General features: G+C 41.2%; 1 protein-coding gene across 16 annotated transcripts in view; it reads right to left on the reverse strand.

The window, feature by feature from the left end:
- The window catches only part of SH3KBP1 (SH3 domain containing kinase binding protein 1), a 362,174-nt gene that overhangs the window by 168,060 nt on the left and 173,546 nt on the right, over nucleotides 1-20,568 (reverse strand). For 10 of the 16 annotated variants that reach the window (XM_054471141.2, XM_054471150.2, XM_054471145.2 and 7 more), the window contains 2 exons: nucleotides 14,482-14,585; nucleotides 3,240-3,369 (listed from right to left, as the gene is read on the reverse strand). In XM_054471141.2, coding sequence (XP_054327116.1) covers nucleotides 3,240-3,369; nucleotides 14,482-14,585 — 234 coding nt within the window. Of the gene's footprint in view, nucleotides 1-2,621; nucleotides 2,679-3,239; nucleotides 3,370-14,481; nucleotides 14,586-20,568 lie in introns of all 16 variants that reach the window. The other 6 variants (XM_054471140.2, XM_054471136.2, XM_054471139.2 and 3 more) reach the window with 1 other exon arrangement.

Here is a 20,568-nt window from a genome sequence, read left to right on the forward strand (position 1 = left end):
GGGGGAAAGCGGGTGAAGGGTACAAGGGATCTCTCTGTACAGTTTTGTATTTATTGTTGTAACTTTCTGTGAATCTATATTTCAAAACAAAAAGGGTTTTCTGTTTTTTTTTTGTTTGTTTGTTTAAGTAAAGCACATCAAAACCACTAACACCATTATCTGGGAATGAAGAATAAGCAGATTCCTTTTAAAACACAAACACACACACACACACACACACACACGTATATGTATATATATATGTATATACATATATACACACACACATATATATATACACACACATATATATGTGTGTATGTGTGTGTATATATATATATATATATATTTTTTTTTAATAGTCTCTCTCTGTAGCCCAGGCTGGAATACAGTTATGTGATCATGGCTCACTGCAACATCTGCCTCCCGGGTTCAAGCACTTCTCATGCCTCAGCCTCCTGTGTAGCTGGGATTACAGGTATGTGCCAGCATGCCCAGCTAATTTTTGTTTTTTTGTTTTTAGTAGAGACAGGGTTTCACCATGATGGCCAGGCTGGTCTCGAACTCCTGGGCTCAAGCTATCCACCTGTCTTGGCCTCCCAAAGTGCTGGGATTATAGGCATAAGCCACCATGCCTGGCCTGCTACTGGAAATTCTGTCAGAACACTGAGAGATACTATTTCTCTCTTTCAGGGAATTACTTCAGTTTAGCAAGCTATTCATTATTCTCACATCTGCTCTTCTATGAAGCCCCGCATCCCCATGGGACTGGCCTCTTTGTGCCCCACTCTTCTTCAGATGCTTACTTTGCAGAGTACCTGGACACTTTGCTGAACTCGGGTTTGCATGTCCCCTTTCTGCAGTGTGAGCTTACTGAAAGCAGGGACCCTGTCTGATTTGTCTCTGTATATCATCAGTGCCTTGGACAGTGTTTTAGTAACAATGGGGTGTCAATAAAGATAGAATGAATGAAGAACAGAAGGAAGAAGGAAGGAGAGAAAGAAGGATGGATAGATAGATGGATATGAACCAACCGATGGAGAGATGGGCCCTCTTTTCCTTAACTGTACATGCAGGAAGATTACAAAAGCCATGTATCCTTTATCAGAAGCAGCCATCCTTGTTAGGGGACCATGCCTCTCCAGGAGATTCAAAATCCCCTCAAAAATGGCAACTAAACATGGCTGCTGAAACCATTGGGCTCTCCTGGTCTTGAAATGGAAGGCTTTTAATTCAGTAAGTGTGTGGGGGGGAACAGTCTCTGGAAGAGAAAATGCCCCTTCTGAGCAGGTGATGACATAATGCTAAATGGGAAGACCATTCCACCCAACCTCCTAATCCTCTGTACCAGGAACTGCAGCACCATATGCCTTTAGCTGAGGGGTCAGACAGGGTGAACTGTCCATATTACTGACTTGGAATGAGAGAAGTCGATTTGTTTCAACAGTTCTAAAGATACAAGAGGCATTACTCCTCTGATCTTCCAGCTCTGAGAGCATAGCTAAGATGGCAGGACACCAATATGTCAAGACTTTTCCAAAGAGGTTGTCTAATACTTCCCCAGATCTCCTCCTCTGCATCAGTAGAGGAACTCCAAAGTAATTTCCAAATGCAGTCACAATGCCTCAGCCAACACGCTATCGCTCAGTATGCAAGCAACCTCCAAGCAACTGATACTAACTGGTTATGTCTCAACAGTTATCTTGACTAACAGTGAGAGCTACCATTTATTATGGGTCTGCTATGGAGCAAGGTGGTTTATGCACATTATTGCTATTGGAACTTGTAATGAATTTATTCATGGAAATAATGTTATAATGACCCAATTTGGTCCTCCCTCCAAAAAATCCCATTTAATCCACAATGTCCCTGACATAGAGTATTGTTATTATGGGATCTAATTACCAGGTACAATAGTTATTCCAGAGTACAAAAGAAGACACCAGGGCAGCTAGAATTCTAATATGGATTTTGAAAGCAATAGTAACTTCTACTAATGTGAGCTCAAGGACACCTTCTCCCCTCCCAGTAGTACTCATCAGCTGGGCCATGTTAATAAAGAATCCCCCTGCCCTGAGCCAGAGAAGGCAACAGGAGCTCCAAGACACCTCGTTTGCTCCCCAACCCCTTCCAGTGCTTCCTACCATAGACTCTAGGATGGAATGGGGTTCAGGAGTAGTAGGGTCCCAGGCTTTGGCACTGGAGGGAAGGAGCACTGCTGAAGCCACGAGGTAACCAGCAAGTGCTGCTGTTTCTCGGTATGTCAGGCTACATCATCAAGAGCTGCTGAGACACCAAGTGAAGGAAGTCGCTTGAGCACTTCTCTGGAAATGGCGTTACCTCCAAATCAGACATTTGTCTAATCATACTACTGGTTAAATAAATGAGACACAAACTAACACGAGAACACCACTCAAGTCAGGTTTTTCCAAATGAAAAAGGAAGACATTTAAGAATGATTTGGGCAGGACTAAGCTGCCCTCCTCTTGTCAGAAAGGAAATTCTGCAACCCCAGGTAGTGCTGCACAGTCGAGCCTCCTACAACATTCATGCCCATGACCTTGGCTCAAGACAGCACAAGAGATACACAGACGCCCACAGTTGGGTTAGTGACTGGGAGAACGAAGTTTCCCGGTCCTGACCTTTTGCTCCGTGAGCTGGAAAGGGCAGCAGAGAAGCTGGAGGGAGACCTTCAGGCCCTGGAGAAAGAAAGACCTGAAGTTCGTTGTCACCATCGTAGAAGGACACACATGCTCACCACCCAAGGTGGGACCTGGACTCTCAGTTGTCTTGACCTACTTTTAAGGGGATTGGCATGCACTCATCTTGTCATAGCACTTCACTTCTCACCACCAGTAATTTTTTTTTTCTTTGGTAATTTTTCTCCAAGTCCCTCAAGGGATGCTGAGAAATACTGACAATCCCATTTGGTTCATTTTTTAAATAATTATGAACTTACAGTAAGCAACACTCTAGAAGTATATGGAGGCACAGCAACACGGGCCACCCATGAGACACTATTACCAGGGTATGAAGGCTGGCAGTTACCTATCCGGAGACATACAGAATGTGTGGCTATGGGTCACACCTTTATAGTGATCAACTTCCTAAACCACAGTGGGTTAAGGCAGTATAACCAAAAAAATACTCGTAAGCGTTTACCATAGCCTCTCGGCATAGGATACAGAACAGAAGGGAGGCTGGAGCACAGCCTGCCGGTCCCCCGCCCCTCTCCTGCTTGGTAGGGTGGACTTCCTTACTTGACTTGGATAGCTGCTCATCCTGGGAAATGCCAAGCTCATCCGACTCCCCTGACAGCTCCTTGATGAAGTTGGAAGGAAACATTCCAGTCTTCCCGTTGAGAACACCTTCCCACCATCCTTCCTCTACCTGCAGAGATACAAACAAAAGAGCAGAGATACATGGGTCAGGTTAGACATGGTGGTTTCCAATTTTGCCTCCCATCTGTATAGTGTAGCATGCAGAGCCCACACAGGGAGACTGAATGGCTTTAAAGTTAACAGGGAACAAGAAAAAAGACCACACAGAGCCTTGAGATTCAGGCTAAAGAAGGGGGTGTTTACCTGGGATCCACAAATGCAAACAGACAAAATTAATACTTCATTTTCATTAGCCTCTAACTGAAATTTGGCATCCGCTTTGGTTATGAATGTAGGGTAGGTAACACACTAATATTAGAAGGACCTGTGACTCATCACCAAACAAACCACAGATATTTTCACATCACATCATAGATGCTATGGGTATCTCAAAATATCATATGTGCTCATTGTTGCTTTGAAATGGTGATAGTTATTACACCTACTGGGAGAGCTTTGCTATTTAGTCTATTAATAAGGACACCCATAGATTACTATATCAAAATTTGGTTTTAAAATAATTTGATAACTATTTCAATATAAATCGTTCCCTTTATAACCTTATGTGTTTTATTTTATGCATTTAAAACCATTATCTAAAAACTGAGAATGGTTTCCCCAGACTACCAAACTAACTAAACAGCCTAAAAAAATATAGTTAAGAATTTATCTGTAGGCTAAGAACTCAATCAGAAAGTATAAGAGCTTCCTGTACATTTCTGAAGGGTTCTAAGTTACCCTAAGATGAACCGAAAGGGGGTAGGGAGGTAGGAAGGGCAGCGAGACTATGATATCTGGGTAAGGAGGGGAGGCTGAATTGGGGGAGCAGTGAGAATGGATGAGACAGATTTGGATTTGAGGTCCTTTGAGGTCTGAGCTGGCCTTGAGTGATCAACTAGCAGGGATGGGTGACAGAAAGGTAATAAAATTGTCCCTGGATTTTGTAATAGAGCCACTAGTAGTATAGCAGAAGTCAGAATAGCAAACTGGCTTCCTGGAGAAAAATAAGGGCAGTTTGAAAACAAGCAAGTATTAAGTTACAAGCTGTATGGTGTGGTATAATACAACCTTTGGAATTGTTTTACCATGTGCACGTACAGACAGTCTCCAATTTACAACAGGTCGACTTAGGATTTTTGACTTTATGATGATGCAAAAGTGATATGCATTCAGTAGGAACCATACGTCAAATTGTGAATTTTGATCTTTTCCTGGACTAGCAATAGGTAGTACGATACTTCTATAATGCTGGGCAGCGGAAGCAAACCTCAGCTCCCAGTCAGCCATGTGATCATGAGGGTAAACAACCAACACTCTTCAGTATACTGTTTTGCCAAATGACTTTGCCCAACTATAGGCTAATGGAAGTGTTGTCAACACATTTAAGGTAGGCTAGGCTGAGCTATGCTGTTTGGTAGGTTAGGTGTATTAAATACATTTTCAACTTATGATATTTTCAACTTATGATGGGTTTATTGGGACATAATCCCATTTTAAGTTGAGGAAAGTCTGTATTACCAATCCAAATTAATAAATACAATTTAAAAGCTAAAATAATTTAAACAAAAAAGAAAATTTGAGTCAAAATTCCAGTTCGAATTTTTTCTATCCTGAAACTTAGTAGTTGTGTGACATTATTCAAATTTGTCCTACCAAAATGAAGCCCGTTTTATTCCTATCTGCATGATGGGAATAATTAACACACTTCACAGTTGTCGTCTTTAGGGCAGCATCTCAATCTGTGTTAGAGGTATATATGCATTACAAATCTTCACTAGGGGCTGTGGGACATAGAACTGTATAGGACATGTCCTTAGTTTTCCTCAAGAAGTGAATACTCTACCAACATAGAAAGGTATGACTAAACATTAGCAATGCAATGTAAATAGATGAGAAAAGACCATGACTTAGCATACATCAAACTTGTTACACAAAGTTGAGCTCACTGAGATCTGGGGTGCTAAAGGAAGGCTTTGAGAAAAAGGAAATCAAAATTAAGGCAGGCTTTTAGAAGAAGAAATGGCAGCCATACTTAGGGGACAGGTGTGTATGAGAAAGGGGGTTGCTGATGGAGCCTGTGGAATGGAGATAACCAGAACGATATGTTTAGAGCATTTATAAGGAAACTTGTAGGATACAGACTTACAGAGTGGCAATTACATTTGCACAATCACAAAATCTTCGGGAGAGAATCCAGATGACGGCATTCATGCACAACTGTCCCAATGACTATTTGATACCAAATCGTGGCATTTCACAGCATTTCCACTGAAATCATTCCATGTTTCTATGCCAACTCAACTGACACATATTATTTTTTCAAGGAGCTTTTTATAGGCTTAGATGGTTAGGAAGATTCACCATGAGTCTCGTATCAATCGTCACAGGATTTGTAGAGTGGAGTCCTTTGTGCTGGTACTGAATAAGAAACCAGAAAATGACCTTCTCTCTCCTAGGAGTCACATGGCAGAAGGAGAAAATCAAGGGCACGAACCACAAATGAGCAGTCCCTGGCATAATCCCCAACAGCACGGGGCAGCTGGGCCAATTCCAACTCACTTAGTTCGAAGATGTCTGGAACATTCCTATTCCTAGTAATAAGTGGCTCCTGCCCAAGATCCCTAAGGGAAGCCTTCCTGATGTGTAGGAAAAGCAGGCTGTCTGCTGGGAAAACAGACGTATCTTCACCTCACCACACCCCCAGATGCCTGTATCACTGTCACAGCACAGTCTGAGAGGAGTGGCCTATGGGAAAATGGCAGAGGCCTATCATTAACCACGCAGTAAGTGGAGGGGCAGACAATAAAACCACTGCTCATCGCCTGGTGACACACTTCCCATCATAGGTGCACCATGGGCACGATGCTCATTTCTCTGTGAGCTGGAGCCCTTCATGGGGGTGGTGGGGGTGGCCCCAGTACCAGTGAGAGTCGTTCAGTACTATTTCCTTCTATAGCCAGGCCAGCTGTCTTGGTCTCGAGACTGAGGCTGGAGATAGGAGAAAAATGATACCTCACACTATCCCTCTTCAGAGATATTCTAGTTCAACTTCCTGTGTAAAGACGAGGACACGGACACTGCCATGTGATTTCATTCATTCACTCATTTATTCACTCATTCTAAGAGTAAAGCACAGTGCCTCACACATTGAATGAACGAATGAATGAATGGCAGAGATATTATTGGGAAAAATCCTCCATGGGGGCCTATAGAGCCCTGATTTCCCCCACAGAGAAAGGTTTCCTTCCTGTGAGGAGCAAAAGGAACTGAGAGATCCTAACTATATTTGCCACTGTTCTTAACTAGGTACTGCCACCCCCAGGTCTGTGTGGTCTTCCCAATTCCACCAATTCCACCAATATTTAGTAAGCACCTATCTTGCACTGCCCCAGTACCTGGGGACAGATTCACTGCTGAACAAAACAGATAAAGACTCCATCCTTGAGAAGTTTCCAACAAGAGAGAGGATGTTACAGAGCCTGAACAGCCCCTGCTTGGAAATCAAGCTTGCTTATGTTTGCATTTCTATAGTTAAGAAAAGAAAGAAATGCATCTCTTTGTAACAAAGTAGGGATTACGAATACCACATCAAGGGCTTATAACTTCCACCCCAAGGAAAGGACAATAATAAAAGGGGGCAGATGCCCTTCCCCACTCATAAACAGTCTTCTGCAGGCCTTGGCTCTAGGCTGAGAACAAATCCCACCTGTGTCCCTCTATGACCAACCCAGTCAGCTGTGGAGCCCTTTGATTAGTTTTGCCTTGTCTAGAACTTCATATAAATGTGCTAAGATACAATTTCACTGTGCCCCAAGAGTGAATCTCACCTTTGGCCCAGAGCTGGGAGCAGAGCAGCTTACACCTGGTAGTGTTTGAGAATGATGGAATAAAACCACTTCAACAGTTTCTATCTGAGGGCCTTGCAATTTTCAGGTCTTTACAATCAACAGCATCTAAGTGGGTTCAGGGTCCAAGGAAGTAGTTTTTAAATCTCAACCCTGTTGGAGATTGGGCAAACACCTGGGTGAACTTCAATACTCCCATCCCCACCCCTTCTTGCACCCCATTTGTAAGGCACTAAAGAGGAAGTCTGTGACTGAAAAGATGGCGTGCTCCCTGTGAGTGCTTGGCTAATCAGACCAGTTCCTATTCATCACCCCTGAAGTTTTACCTGTCAACTGGACTGAGAAGGGGAATGGAGGCTTTATCAGGTCTACAGTCTACCCAAGGGCACAAGTAGCAAGACAGAAAAAATTCATCTAAGGATGACTATAGCTTTTTTTCATCCAATGAATACTTTGATACCCAAACCCCAGTCAGAAGCACACTGGAGGAGTGGGTTTGAGGGAAGCCTGGGGTTAGTGGGATGCACCCAGACAAATGAAGTCAGCTTCATTGTTTCAAGAGCTGTTTTACCATTCTTCCCATAAAAGAAAAGTGACACATCAAAGTCTAAGGAAAGGCCCACACCTTAACGCTGCTAAAATTTTCCTCACATTTTTTTTTCAGAAGTAACTAAATGAAAATTGTAATACTGTTCCTTTCTCTTACTTGGGAAAGGTGTTTTGAGAATTTTTAAAACGCTAGAAAAATGTTAAGATAGCTTTTAAAGCTTTTTTAAAATTGAAGTATAATTTACATAAATGCAGAACTTAACAATACAAGCTGATTAGTTTTGACAAACGCCCATTGTAGCCAACATCTCTATTAACATACAGAGCATTTCCATCACTCCAGAAAGTTCCCTGTGCCCCTTTCTAGTCAATCCACCTCCAAGCAATCATTAATCTGATTTCTATCACCTTTGCTTCATTTTACTTCTTCTAGAACTTCATAGAAATGTGCTGAGACATAATTTAACTTTTTAAATATCGCTGAAAATAATACAAATTGTTTCTGGTAAACATGTTTTTCTATCAGTAGAACTGGTGAAAAAAAATATATCTTTAAGGGGGGCATTTCCTGAAGGCATAAACACCTACATTATTTTCAGTCTCAGAGGATGTGGGAAAGCTGGCTATGCCAAATATAAACAAGCATTATCTAGGTCCTAAATGGCTGGACCAATATTTTCCCCTAATTCTTGTGTAGTTCATTGTATGATTACCTCTTTCTGGCTGGGCCAGAACATTCCATTCACATAGGGAAGTTGATTTTCATTCCCTCCCCTCACTCTCCTGAGAACAAGGCTATTCTACATGAGAGGGGGCCCTCAAAGAGAAATCTGTAGAGTAATTGGAAGGGAAGTCATTTAAGAAAACATATACAATTTCTATTTAAGACTTAGGCCAACCGTCCAACAAGACAGAGCAACATCCATGATTTTTCATCAGAGTGGAAAGGGTTTCTGGTAGAGCTTTCGGAAACTTCCTTCAGCAGTGCTTGATAATCCTGTCCTTCAAAAACAGCCACAGGTCCCCAAATTCCTAAGTGAGTCCAATGCTAAGGTCTTTCTATCATTCCAATTAAAAAATATGAACAAATGGTAACGCAAGCCAGCAAGATAATCTTTCTGATGAATCAAGATCCTCAAGTTTTCTCCCATTGCTATTTCCAGGTGAGAAAATGGTTATGCGGATATGTTCACCTGGGAAACCTCTAGATTAGGAATCTTTAAACAGGTGCTCCTTTGAAAGTTCAGTGTGGCCAGCACTATAACTTTGATCTCAACCCCATTTCATTGCATTCACCAGCACCTGCTTTCTATACTCTACATCTGTCCCAAAGGTTCACAGGTCCTCCCCTAATGCAGAGCAAGGCTCTACTACCACCATGTCCTCCTTCCTCCAGCACCTAACACAAATACCACTCACCATTTGCATCTTCAGTTGAAACCTCACCTATTCTACAAAGCATCTTCTTCACACTCTGTGACTACTCCTATTTTGAAATTCCTCTCTCATTCGTCAATGCCATCATTTGCCACTCTGGTAACAGCTTGGGTTGATAGCTACCTTAGCTGTGTATATCTTGCCCTCCCTCACTAGACTGAGCATGTTTCAAAGGACAGGTTCTGTTCAATCAATCTCCAAATCTCAATAAACACAGTTTCTCTCAGAGTGTAAGCACTGAAATATTTGATAAATCCCACAGCTATGCAAATCTATTATAAATACCTTTAAACTTGCAAATATGTTACTTGTATATGATTGCGGCCTGTTTTGCATGCTGATGATTCAAATCTAATCAACTTTCTCTTCTAAACACAGCTTCCTTCTCCTTAATATGAATGTTTTACCATCTCTGCACATTAGGAAATCAGAGGTTTTCACCTCAAAGTTATTTGGAGAAATAATTGTAGAACAGCCCAAGCTCTTTGGATTATCAAATTCCAATAAACAGATATTTTATATTAATGTTATCTTCTTTTTGCAAAGAGATACAAACCCTTCTAAAGCAAGGTGATATCTTAACAGGTCAGAACTTCAGTATGCTTTGATCACCCATTAACTGATCAGCCTTTGAATAAACTTGACTTCTCATGGGCAAAAAATGACATGCGGTTGTGGGCCTATCCACACCCACAAAAGTTGTCTGACTGATTTTAAGTTTTGATGAAGTTCAAGGGCCTATTTAACTCTAGCTGAGTGGACCAAATCTTCTATGGGCACAAGAAGGAAGATGCAAAAGTACTTTGAAAGTCGAAGTTATCATCTTTGCAAGCCACAAAACCAGGTTAGGCTTTAAGCCAGCCTGACTGGGGGCCACTGAGAAACACCTCAAAAAGTAACCATAAAGGACACATAAAAGCAAGAATCTTTGAACATCCCTTGGGCCACGACTGAGAGACTGGCTAAGACCAAGCTAATCCAACACAAGAGGAAAAGTGGCTCCTTTCCCAGGCTCTAGATAACATAGAAAAACAAAGTGGCTTCAATGCACTTTTCAAAAAAAACAAAAAACAAAACAAAACAACAACAACAACAAAAACACAACATAAGCCAAAAAGCCCGCATAAAAATTCCAGGGGCCTTCAAATGCCATTTCTCCTGTAAATCTCATTCACATGCCATCTCTGTTCTTCCTATAATTAGAACTTTGCCTGTATTTATTTGTCTTCTCCATTCAGGATAAAAATGACTCAGTGTGTATTCACAATGATTTCTTTAAAAATATCAATCCAGGAATTCACAGCCTGCTACTTTCCTTTTGAATTGGCAGTCTGGTTCCTTTAGGTTCACAATGATGATTTCTTTTCACAGCACAACCACCACTCTCCAGCCAGGAGCCAGAAGCATGGCAGGTGCTTTCTTGGCAGGCTCTTTGCTTTGCCAACTCCACTATGCCCACACTGCCCTGGGCACTCCCTTCCTTCCCTAAACCATGCTTTGGAGGCTGGCTCAGGCTGAGCATTCAGGGCTGGTAGACTCGCTCCTGCCAGGTGAGCAAGCTGTTCACCCGACCAAGGGTCAAGGTTGTTTCTACCTAAACCTGCTTAAGCCTTTTGCTCATTATTGGTAGCACACATTTGGTTAAATTGCACAAAAATATACAGGTGTGAAGAGAAAGAGTTGGTGGTGAGGAAGGATAAAGGTAATGATCTGAATGTTTAAAAAAAAAAAACTGTTGCCAAATTTGGTGTGAAGGAAACAACTAAAGAAGATAAGGGGTTGGGGGGGTGGGGCGGTGGGCTGTAGAACTTGAGAAGGAAACCAATGGGAATCATAGAGGATGCACTATGGATGCAGAGATAGATGGAACTCAAACCAGCAAACCCATATTTAGGGAAGTGGCCTTGGCCCCATGTCATAAGATTGTACTGATAAATGATGAACGAATATTCATTTTGATATTTTAAGCTAAAATTAGATATTAAGGCAGATGTTTTAGGACTTTAGGATTCTCTACTTGATTCAACTCTTTCGAAAAAACTAGTCCGTACATTCAAAATCCTCCTAAGGCTTATCTGTCAGGGCAAAAAGAGAAACTGTGTGTGTGTGTGTGTGTGTGTGTGTGTGTGTGTGTGTGTGTGTGTGTGTGTGTGTGTGTGTGTGTGTACAGCTTTGCAAAATTAGAGAAATTCATCTATTAATCAATAAAAATATATACATACACAATACATGTTATATTTTATTAATAGATTAATCCTACAGTATTGCAAAACTATTATGTTCTTGCTTTGATCTCTCTGTGATTTAGGGGTTTTTGTTTATTGCTTTTTTCTGTTTATTTTTAATCATCAGTGGAATTAGAGAGGAGCTACAATTAGCATTTATATAACATTCACTATAAGAGAAAAGGACAGATTTTATATTATATAGTGACAAGGGCCCAGCCTCTGCAATATAACAAGTAAACTGGAACAATGGGGAATTTTTGATCATATTTTAAAATATTGGATTAAAAGACCAGCCTTTACGTTTTGTTTTACGTAAATATGATAGACTATATGGTTATTTTTTCCTTTTTCCTACTTGAAGCAAGTCCAGAATGACGAACAGGATTTAGCTGGCAGCGAATAATAGAAAGGAGGCTGGTATTGTAGATGATGGCAAAGGCCTATCAGCCTCTAGGCAAATCCAGTAACAGCTCTGCGAGTGCTCCTCTCTCTCCTTTAAGGAATCAACATTCAGTTTCTCTGCAGCCAACAGGCAGGCAAAAGTGGGCAATATTTCTGAGAAATGTATTAATCATTTTCCTTGTCTTGACTTGTGGTTTTTCTTAATGCATTATTACAATATTAAAAGAAAAGTCATCTTCTAAGACAGAAGCATTTTCAATTCTTGTTCCCTTTCAGTCTTTGATCACAAGCATACAGATATATTTTACATGGTTTTATCCTAGTGTATGCAATTTAGTGTTCTGATTTGTTCAATTTGCAAAAAACTCTTTTTGTATTTCCATTGATTCATTTACTTATTCAGCAAGCATTTATTAAAGTGCATATTAGGTTTCAGGCACTATTCTAGGTACCACAAATATAAAAATAGGTAAAAATCAGGTCCCTGCCACTGAAAAGCTCTCAGCTTAGAATATAACAGATAATTACAATGCAAAGTATCATAACAAATACATATTTAAAAACCTCTGTGTTTACCATCTTAATGGCTTCACAATATTCTACTTGGAAAATACAACTTAATTCTCCTTCTTATTTTTCATTATCACAAATACTGCTGTAATTAACACATTTCACATGTTTCTTCTTTCATTAATCAGTTTCTGTGGATAAATTCTCAGGAATGAGATCACTGAGTCAAAAAGTGTTACTCAGATATTTATAGCTCTTGACATACCTTGCCAAATAGCTTCATAATACAGACATACAAATTCACCAGTTCTTCTACGCCTTGCCAATAGCTTAACCACTAAATATTTTCTTAGGATTTTCATAAGTAAAAACCCATTATTGTCTTAATTTGTATTTATTTAATTAACAGCCGAGTGGAACATTTTCTTGTGGTTAAGACTTTTTTCTCCATCTGGGATCTGTGTTTATGGCAAATTTATCTATTATTTATCATTGTTATAATAGCTTCCTAATATTTTCACATACTACATATATAATAACTTCTGTCATAATTTATTGCGAATGTTTTCCTATTTATTGTTCTCTTTCCTTAGCTGGACTAGCTTCAAATCATACCAAAATCTTAACCATTTTTCTTATTAGTCACATCTGTTTATTTTTTCTTCTGGAATTTCTTTCCATGGTTACAGCCTTAAGAAATTTGTCATTCTACCACCGAAATAAATGTTCTCTGTTGTCCATTCATTTTTTCACTCATTCAACTTTCAATAAATGTCTCCTATGTGCCCTGCTTGCCACCAGGGGTAAAAAAGGATGAATGACATGTTAATTATCCAAAATCTGGAAGTAGGTAAAAGGGGTTCCTGCATGCCCTCCCAGTGCCACATTGGGGACCCCATTAATAGCTTCTGGAGGGACATGTATCTCTGCTTGGCACACTATGTACTATTTATGAGGCTAGTTTACAACTCTGTTACTGTGGATGTTAACTGGTGAAAACTGAGAGCACTGCAAATGATTCTTGCCAGGTAGTAACAAAAATAAATTTTGACGAGCAGAAATGCAAAGGATTTGTCCCCTAGAAAAGATAACCTCAAAGATTACAGTTTTATTGCACTGTAGGGCACTAGGTAGTTTTGCATGTAACTTAGCAATCTTAAATTTTTTTTTTCAGTCATTATCTTTGCTCTTTCACAATTCTCTTCAGGCCAGCCTTACCATCTTACAGATCCCTTCATTAATGAGTTAAATAAAACTCTGACACATGCTCACATTAGGTTATGTATGAGAGCTAGGAAATCTGGCTTCTAGCATCGCCTCTGCCACTTCCACCCACATGACAGTTCCCTTAAAGTCATCCTCAACTTCTAGCTTCCTTTTCTATGAATTGTGGGTTTCTGTAAGGTCAGAGGGTATCAGCAAACAATAAGCAATTGGAAAACTGTGTTTCTAGATATAGATACAACCATTGAATCAGAATGAATGATAAGGTTCTAAGCCTGAAACCCAGGATCTCCTAGGTCTGAGGGAATCTAGAGGCACATTTCACTAGCAGGAATAAGAGAATGTGGTACAGCAGGAAGAGTGAGGGTCTCCAGTCACAGGGACCAGGCTTGGCCATCAGCCCTGCGTCTTCTAGGGTCTCTTGATCCTCCTTCCTCATCCCGCACAATAAACTGTGTGGGCTGAGGAAATGGGCTAATGCTTAAAGAATCTTGTCACATCTGCCACATACTAGGTCTTCTAAGAAATGTCACTCCTTTTTTTTGCCCTCTAAATCCACAGTGTCCCCCACAATGAATACTAAATCCATGCTCTAAAGATGGATCTATCTGGGTCACTCTGGATGCCCAGAGTCTATGATCAATTCAAGTAGAAGAGAAACTTGGTGGCACTGCGTTGGAAATTCAGAGGTATTTAGTAAGCTGTGTTAGAGACAATGCTTTCCAATGGCCCCAGGTTTGAACTCAGCTGGCTTGGGGGCATTCCTCTGGGGAAAGCCATTTTCTCAGACAGGAGACTCAACTAGAGGATCCCTAACTTCAAGGCCAAACAGCCTGTGAGTCTGTAGCAAGGCGTCTTCATGGGTGGGTAAGCAGTGACTATGACAGCCCATTCGAGGCCATTGCACTGCCCGGCCGGGTCGCTTACCTCTCCTACCACCTCTATGATGTCACCAACTTTCAGCTCAAGTTCATCGTCATTCTGGGGCAGGTAGCTGAATGCCACCTGGCACCGGCGCCTCCGTCGCTCGCCTGGATGGGAAAAGCAAAATATTTAGAGACAGCTCTTCTCCCCAAATCAGATTTTAAAGAGAGGCTTCCTAGGCATGCAGGCAAATTAAGCTGACTTGTCTCAAATATGCCCTCTGGGACATGGCTTGAGGCATGGCAGCCCTGGTCTCTTAGAGGCAGTAGAAAGCAGAGCAATGCTTCTTGGTCTTTTAAAAGCTGCTGGGTCAGAAAGGCATGGATATGAGAAACCGATCCATTGGTGCAGAAGGCAAATACCCCACCCCTGAAGCACTGGAGCACAGTGTTGCCTTAAACGGTTTTCCATAGATGGGGCTTTATATTTGCTGCTGTCGATTTCTAATGGAAGCTGATGTGATGTGGTAGAGAAAAAAGAATGGTCTGCTTCTAATGCTAGCAAGGCAGAGGGGATTTTTCTAAATGTGCAAAGGAAAGATAAAGTATCCTGGCCTTTTTCTTACTAATCATCACCCTTTCAACATACGGGAACTCAAGCCTGATAAGCGAAGGCTGATTAGATTTCAGCCTGCTCTTGGTACCATTTCAAACACCCCCACAGGATTCAACAAATCCACTTCTGTCCTCTTCCCTCTGTCCCAGGGGATCCATTAACAGGATCCCCGACTGCTTACACAGAACCAAGCCAGACAAATCAAGATAAGAGCCAGGGCCACACTTCACTCAACCAGAGGACACTCAAGGTTACAACATCTCACTCACCCAGCATGTCCTATCTGGGAGACCCTGGCTTAGAGCTGGTTCAAGTACAGACACAATTGTCCACAGCACATCCACACCACAGATGTGCACTATGTGGAGAAAGAACATGTATGGGGGTGAGGGTGAGACAGACAGACAGACAGCAGTGGAGACCCAAGCCAGGGAGGTGGATGGGAGATAGGAAGTGAGGCCGACATTGCTCAGAAGTTTGTCGTTCATGGCTGACTGCCTCATACCATTCCTTCATGCTGCTGCATGGCCTAGAAAACCAAAGGGATCAATGACTTCAAAGAAACACATTTAGAAATGCTTAAATTATTTTTTAGCGCTGCCTCCAGGGATTCTTTTTCTTCTCTAATCTTTTCTCTGAGAAAGGAAGTCCATGCAGAGGTGATCACAGGGCACATTAAGGCCCTGATGCAGGATGACATCATACAAAGGGGAAGGTCTCTGTGCTACATCGGATGTGTGCCCTGATCAATATGTTTCAAAAGCCAGCAGCCTAGTTTTCTCTGTTCCATTTTTCTTGCCTGTACCCCACTAAGCAAGAACAGAGTTGAATAGAGGGAAGAGGGCAGAAGTTCAGAATCGATATCTTGTCTAATCACATCTTTGGTGACTCCACAAATACTCTCCACCCCTTTGTGCAAAAATTACAAGCCTCTGGGTCTTAGGAACAAACACAGCATTTCCAGGGCAATTCCTAGGTGCTGATGGCACCGTCAGCAGGCTGAGTAGTGCAACCCCAAGGAGGGCTTGGCTCTCCCTAGGACAGAGGGCCCACTCCAACTTGCTTTTCCAAGGAGGAAAGTCAGGAGGAATGGGTATTCCGATGCCAAGAACGCCACCACTATACCATGGCTTCCCACACAATGGAAGACAAATCAAGTACTCTGTACCATAAAGGATATGGATTTCTCATTCTAGCAAAGAAAGTCTAGATTACAAAGCAATCTTGGCATCCCACTCCTGACCCCTGCAACTCCCCTGGCCCCATAGATGCTTCTTAAAATGAAGTTCTACTATCGATCTTTAAAGGGCTTTCATTTACTAGATGTTATGTTAAAAACAAACTCTGCAGACACAAATCTGAACGTGAAACAAGTGAAATGACAAACATCTGAAAACCAACACTCACAACCACAGAAGTCAAAGTCCTGACCAAAGTGACTTAAAATAACACCATCTGAAGATCTAGTGTTAGCTGAAGCCATAAAACTTACAGTTGTATGTAAGTTCATATGTTCAAAAAACCCTCTGTAAAAAGTAGCATCTGATCCAACACTGCACAAATGGCAAAAGAGAGAGTGATCTATTCTTAGAGAAAAGACTAACTCAATGGATGTAGGACCTGAAACAGAATAATCAGACTGCTCTCAAACCCAATCTCCACATCGGACTTCCATAAAGTCCTGCCTGGTGTCAGAAGAATGATGTCTTCGCTACTTTCTCTCTGCCAGGCTAGTCCATCCTTCTTAAAAGCCTCATGACTGTTACTGTTTTGGTGGCAAAAGTCCTACAAAGCTCACTGCCAACATACCAAAAAGAGTAAGCCCTACAGAGGGCACAGGGGAGGGACCCAGAGGTGGCTGGTGGTAAAGATCACCTGACCTGACGCCAAGCACAATCATTCACCCTCGCACTGGGATAGCTCACAATCCCTTCTGATATCCATCACTCTCTCCTCCTGCCAACCACATGAGTTAAAAAATAAAAGCCAGAATGGGCAATCATTTTGCAAATGAGGAATCCAGGACTCAATGACTTACCCCAGGTCACCAAGCTAGTAAGTGGCAGCATTTCCTTAGCCTAAGTTCATAGTTCTCTCTCTAGTGCTGGATAAACTAATTCAATTCACATTTTGTGCCAAATTCTCTGCAATCTGTACTCAACTGCTTCCTGTAACACTGTACCACGTCACTTAAGTCTCTGCCATGGACCTCTCATTACAGAGAACACCAAACTCCTGGAATGCTGCCTTTCGAGGCCTCAACTATAGCTTGTCACTGATTTGAATTTGTTTGCCAGTACCACCTGACCTACAACCCAGTTCAAGGGGGATGCTTGAAGTTGGGAGAAATTGTATTTCAGTTGCATCCATCCATCTTAAATTGCATCCATCCATCTTAAACTTAAGGAAGTCTAAGAAAGTCATTTGTCATTTTTTTCCTCTCCTGGAATTTCACTGGTGTTTATTAGTGAGTCTTGACCTTCCTTAAAGAGGTAAGGAGATGACAATGCTACCTCATTTCAATAGCTCACATAAAGTAAAGGAAAAAAACTTATGACTTGCCTATGCCTGAGGTTTGGAATTCCTTAGTTTGAGCCACCACCTTCATGTCCAAATGAACTGGAAGTGGAATTTTTACAGTAGTCCCCCCTTATCAACAGTTCCACTTTCTGCAGTTTCAGTTACCTGTGGCCACCTAAGATCCAAAAATATTAAATGGAATATTCCAGAAATAAACAATTCATAACTTTTCAATTGCATGTCATTCTGAGTAGTGTGATGAAACCTCATGCCATCCTGCTCCATCCTGTCCGGGATGTGAATCATCCATTTGTCCAGCATCTCCACGCTATAGATGTTCCCTGCCCCTGAGTCACTGACACTGTCTGCTCCTCACATCTAACCACAGACAGCGTTGTGACTCCATGATCCAGGATCACTCAAAGCAGATGATCCTCATTCTGATAGATCATCAGAAGGTCAATAGTAGCCAAACGCTACGTCACAATGCCCACATCATTCACCTCGCTTCATTACATCATGTAGGCATTTTATCATCTCACATCATCATAAGAAGGCTAAGTACAGTACAATAAGATATTTTGAGAAAGAGAAAGAGAACACATTCCCATAACTTTTATTATAGTATATTGTTAGTGTTGTATTTTATTATTAGTGTTTTATTATTATTTATTGGTGTTAATCTCTTCCTGCACTTAATTTATAAATTAATCTTTCTCATAGATATGTACGTATAGGGAAAGACATAGTATATATAGGACTTTGCACTATTCACGGTTTCAGGCATCCACTAGGGGTCTTGAAAAGTAGCACCCACGGGTAAGGGGGAACAACTGTATTAAGTGAAATAAGGGTTCATTGATCACAAGCACTATGATACCACAATAACCGATCTAATGATAACTGAGATAGCACACCCTCGACTCTCTCACTAGACACCATGGCTCCCTTCCATTTGTGACCATTTACTGTTTAATAAAATAGTAACATTTATTGAGCACCTACTATGTGCCATAGACTGCTAAGCACTTTACATATGCTACCCCATTTAATCCTCACACTGAACCTCCAGGGTAGATTACTAACCCCCTTTTTACAGACAAGAAGACCTCGGAGGCACATAGAGATCATGCATTTTACCAGAGGATTTCAAACCAGGCAACGCAACCCCAGAAGCACTATCTCGCTCCCACATCTGACTGTTCTTAAGCATTCTCAGTCCTGGGTCTTGAGATCACAGAAGGAACTAGCTGCACTAACATGGTATTTGTTTGAAAGGTGGAACCAGAAGTGAAAAACCACAAATCAGGAGCTTTTCCTTATAGCTGCTGGGCACTTGGGCCCTACAGGCCCCAGATTTAATAAAATAAAGCTGGTTGGATAGGGAGGCAATGCAATTGCCTTCTCAGAAAAGGAAATAGCAGAAACTGACTATGGTGTCATGACCCAGTCCCCAAAACAGCACACACATCTATATTTTAGAGCCTACATCCTAGGATCTTACAGTATGTGAAAACTTTACTAGGCCAATTCATTCAGGGTCCGTGAAAATAAACTAATAACAACAAATAATGTATTGGATGAAAAAAGTCTTTGGGTCAACTGAAAACTTCCAACACTTATAGAGCTTCCCACCCCACCCCCACCCTACCACCTCTTTTTTTTACATCCCCAATTCCCCATGACGGAACAAGAGTAAAGCTACAAGGGTTTAAATCATCTGATATTTTCAAAGAATCCATCAAATTAATCAATTAGATCCTTACCACATACCTGGGGAACGTGGCAGTATTCTGAAATCATATTGCAAGGGAGAAACCATTGATAAAAAGCAAAAGAGGAAAATCAAAAGAAACCCCTAATTCCCAGTTTCCAGGGTTACTTCTGGCATTTTCTACAGGTATGGCCTGGGGACCACCTGCACCAGACTGTTAAAATGCAGGGCAGAACTACTGAACTCCCTCTTTGGGGTTGGGGCCAGGGACCTGCATTTAAAGCTATCTCTTGAGTAACACACATGAAAATCTAAATCTCAGCAACAAATCAGTACCACAAATAACAGGTGATTAAAAGAAAAGAAACACCTTGTGGGAACAGGTGGTCTCCCCTTGGAAGACTCTAATCTATGTCTCTTATTCTTTGCTGAATATTGAAATTGACTAGGGAGCTTTCACAAAACTACTGATGCCTTCCTAAATAGCAGCTCCAGAGGAACTAGGTCTCCATAGAAAAATGGCTTCTTCTAAGCCTACGGCAAAGAAGATACAAAGTGAGACTAAAATATCTGGTTGTGCTAAAATTCATGAAGTACTCAAACATCTAAGGGATAATTTCAAAAGGACACAGGAGTCAGCTAGACAGGGCTTCCACTGGCCAAAGTTGGGACAATACAGTATGTACTGAGGGAATTTATTACAATACTTTCATTAAAAAATTCATGAGTCCATATTGATATGTTTAACAGGTAGCTAGACAGCTAGCTAAAGAAGATCAGATAGCTAGTTATGGGGTGAGAAGTGAAAGCTCCTTTTTTCCCTTTTTCTAACAAAAGAACGTTGACAAATACAGAAATGATAGAAATAGACAATAGTAATTTTATAACCATCATAGTAATAATTGATTCTGGGAAGAATCAATGGTTGCTAAAACTACCGGGCGAAAGCTTGTTGGGGATTAAGATATTTACAAAATCTCAAAGTATCTCCCCACAGTTACAAAAGGAAAATGGTCCCTTTAGAATGAAGAGAGCTGGCAGATACAGCCTTACCCAAGTGATCCAAGTTAACATTGCTAATCATAGGACAAATTGACATCATGTGCCTCCTGATAGGCTGCACTGAGAAGGACCTATAGAACATCATCACCTATAGAATACTTCTATAACATCACCTATAGAATACTTCTGCCACAACATTTACCTAAATCCAACCACGAGGAAACAATCATGCAAATTTAAAATGAGGAGCCATTTACAAAAACTGATCTGGTCAGGCATGGTCGCTCAAGCCTGTAATC

The sequence above is a fragment of the Pongo pygmaeus genome, chromosome X (assembly GCF_028885625.2).
Source record: "Pongo pygmaeus isolate AG05252 chromosome X, NHGRI_mPonPyg2-v2.0_pri, whole genome shotgun sequence".
NCBI lineage: Eukaryota > Metazoa > Chordata > Mammalia > Primates > Hominidae > Pongo > Pongo pygmaeus.